The sequence below is a fragment of the Chrysochloris asiatica genome, unplaced genomic scaffold (assembly GCF_000296735.1).
Source record: "Chrysochloris asiatica unplaced genomic scaffold, ChrAsi1.0 scaffold00064, whole genome shotgun sequence".
Taxonomy (NCBI): domain Eukaryota; kingdom Metazoa; phylum Chordata; class Mammalia; order Afrosoricida; family Chrysochloridae; genus Chrysochloris; species Chrysochloris asiatica.
Window position 1 is genome coordinate 15,905,875 of NW_006408582.1, and position 2,966 is coordinate 15,908,840.

A 2,966-nucleotide genomic window follows, 5' to 3' on the forward strand; every position below is an offset into this window, starting at 1 on the left:
GCTCCGGCCCGCCCCGGCCGAGCTGGGGGCATCCGCTTGCCGCTTGGGTTCAGGAGGGGAGGTCCGGCGCCGACGTGGCCCGGGCTCCGCGGAGCGAAGGAGATAGCATTGGAGACCGAGGGCCGTCCGCTGGGGAGGAGAGCCGTGCAGAGCGCGGACACCTTGCGCAGAACCTTTGGGAGCCAGATCCCTTAGTGAAGGGCGAGTGGGACCCGGCACGTTTTCTTGATGAGGACTTTATTCCTCCCTGAACCAGTTTGTGGATTCTGTAAGTCTCTAAACCTCTACAATAGCCACTGGCTATTAGCACTTGAAATTGGTAGTTGAATGTGTGCTGTTTTGAAGACTTAGTGAAAAAAAACATTTTTTTTAATCCCACTAATTATGTTTTAGATTACTTGTTGAAATTACAATATATTCGGTTTATTGAGTTAAATAAAAAGAAATAAAATTAATTTCACTTGTTTTACCCTTTGTAAGTCGCTATTAAAACATTGTAATAAGTCAGTAATACCACACGTAAGTTCCTAGTGCTTTGGCGTCTTGGAACTTAATAGGACAGGTTGTACCTATCTATATCTATATCATCTACATCTATATATCTATAGATATAGATATATAGATACATATGGAGCTCTGGTAGCGTAGTGGTTACGAATCGGGCTGCGAGCCTCAAGGTCAGCAGTTCGAAACTACAAAGGTTCCACCGGAGAAATATGAGGTGGTCTGCTCCCGTAAAGATTTACAGCCTCGGAAACCCTGTGTAGGGTCACTATGAGTCGGAACCGACTCCACGGCACATAACAACAACATATATATATGTATACACACACACATATATATGAGATATTTTATTTTTTGGGGACAGACAAGTGGTTTATTTGATAAGCTATAAAGAGGAGTTCTTAATTCACCTCTCTTCTGGTCTATGAGCTGAACTGTGGTCACCAAATGGAGTGCAGCGCACAAGTGTTCCCTTGTAGACCTAGATCTTTTTGCAAAAATGCCAAGATGCCTGAGTGACATGACATGCAATCATTATTTTCCAGACAAAAGTGCCTACTTTGGTGCTCACCAGTGACTACATTCTCCTTTTTGTCTTTGGGTTTCATGGCTTTGATGTTACTGGAGTCCATGAAGAACATGGTGACATGGTTGATGCCCATGCCCCAGCCGGCTCTTGCGGGCAGCCTGTATTCCAGAGTGGTACAAAAGTTCTCATCTATGAATATTGCCTTATCATCACCAGTGGCCTGGGCCATGGCCTGTTCTTTAAAAAGCTGCCACTACCACATGGGGTTGGCATTACATATTTATATGCCACCGTGTAGGCATTACATATTTCCTTCTTCATGGCAAAGAGCTCAAAGCCCTCAGTCAGAGGCCCTTTAGAGCAGTGCTACTTGGCCAAAGGGTTCATTATCTGGGGGTGGTTACATATGAAAGTGGAATTGATGCAAGTCACTTCCAGGAAATTGCCAACAAGCTTAACCAGAAGCCTGGTTGTGGTCAGAGGTGGAGGGCACTCAACAGCTTTAGCTCTGCAGATATCATCAAGGATTTTGCAATGTGTCTTCCTTTCAGAGTGGTTCCTTTCTAGCAGCTGTACCCCTAGGGTTCTCTCATCCACAAGCTGATCCATTCCAGAAGGGTGGAGTGAAGTCAACCTCATAGGCTTGGCCCTCTGGGTGGTAGGTGACCTTGTAACCACCTGTAATGTGCTTCACTATTCCTGAAACCATTATCTCCGTGATTTCCATGAGATTGTGATAGTCTGCATAGGCCATGTAGCATTCACAAGTGGTGAACTTGGGGTCTTGAGTCAAATCAATTCCTTCGTTCTGGAACTGACGTCTGATTTCATAAACCCAGTCTAGACCACCAACCACCAGCATCTTATGGTAGAGCTCTGGAGCAATTCTCATATATAAATTCATGTCAAACTTGTTGTGGTAGGTGATGAAAGGCGTGGCCACTGCTCCCCCTGGGGTGACATTCATCATGGGAGTTTCAATCTCTAAGAATCCCAATTCATCCAAGAAACTTCTTATATATGTGATGATCTTGGAGCAGATGGTAAGTTTCTGCCTCACAAAATTATTCAGGATCAAGTCTAGGTATCTTTGACAATATTGGGTTTCTTTGTCTTTGAGGAAGTGAAGATCAGGCAGAATACGCAGACAGGGAAGCAGTAGGGAATGATCCTCAGCTCGCCCTTCTTGGTTTTCCCCGAACTCCAGTGATGTGTCTCCGGTACAGTTGTTATTGATATGAATAAAGTCTTCTGATTTATAGTTCTTGGAATTGGCCGTGACTTGCAATTTGACTCCCTCTCCTTGAAGATCATAGAAGATGAGCTTTCTCCCAGAAGCTCTTTTGGCATGGATCCTGCCTGCTATCTTTTAAGGTGATGTCAGTCAGGGGGTCCTCAGGCTGTAGGTAACTGTACTCTTATATGAAGTGAGTGTGTGGGTACGGGTCTTCCACATTGACCTTCAGTTGGTGGACCTGAAGCTCAATGGGGCTAAGGCTCAGGAGAGGATCACTTTCCCATGGCTCTGTGTTGTTGAGTAGAGCCTACACTCCAGAATGACTCAGAGTTGGGAGGCCACAGTCTGAGCCTTAGGTCCTAAAAAGTGCTGGGGTTCAAATGTGCCCTTGTTTAGCTAGAATTGGGATCTCAGTTCTCAACCAACTGCGTGGGAAAAATGAAACAGTTCAGCTGCAAATGAGCCCGTGGGTGAAGAGTCCTATGAGAAATGAGAAGCTTTTAGGTCTACATGTATAAAAACAAAGGGAAGAAACAACTTTGTTTTGTGTAGCATGTAGAATCCTAGATAGAGAGTTGGAAGAGCTGAGTTTCAGATCAGTCATGCTAACTCACAAAAGCCATTGCACTTTACAAAGCCTATGTCTCATAGGTAAAGGCAGTGGTTGGTGGTGGTTATGTGCCGTGGAGTCGGCTC

The 2,966-nt window shown here is 45.0% G+C and overlaps 1 protein-coding gene across 1 annotated transcript in view; it reads right to left on the bottom strand.

Moving 5' to 3' along the window:
* The window catches only part of FAM160B2 (family with sequence similarity 160, member B2), a 17,583-nt gene extending 14,690 nt beyond the window's left edge, over positions 1-2,893 (bottom strand). Inside the window, 8 exon segments of the mRNA XM_006864449.1 lie at positions 9-173; positions 1,086-1,286; positions 1,325-1,646; positions 1,648-2,191; positions 2,194-2,243; positions 2,245-2,402; positions 2,404-2,508; positions 2,885-2,893. Of these exon segments, the coding sequence (XP_006864511.1) occupies positions 9-173; positions 1,086-1,286; positions 1,325-1,646; positions 1,648-2,191; positions 2,194-2,243; positions 2,245-2,402; positions 2,404-2,508; positions 2,885-2,893 (1,554 nt within the window).
* Positions 2,894-2,966: the final 73 nt, after the last annotated feature.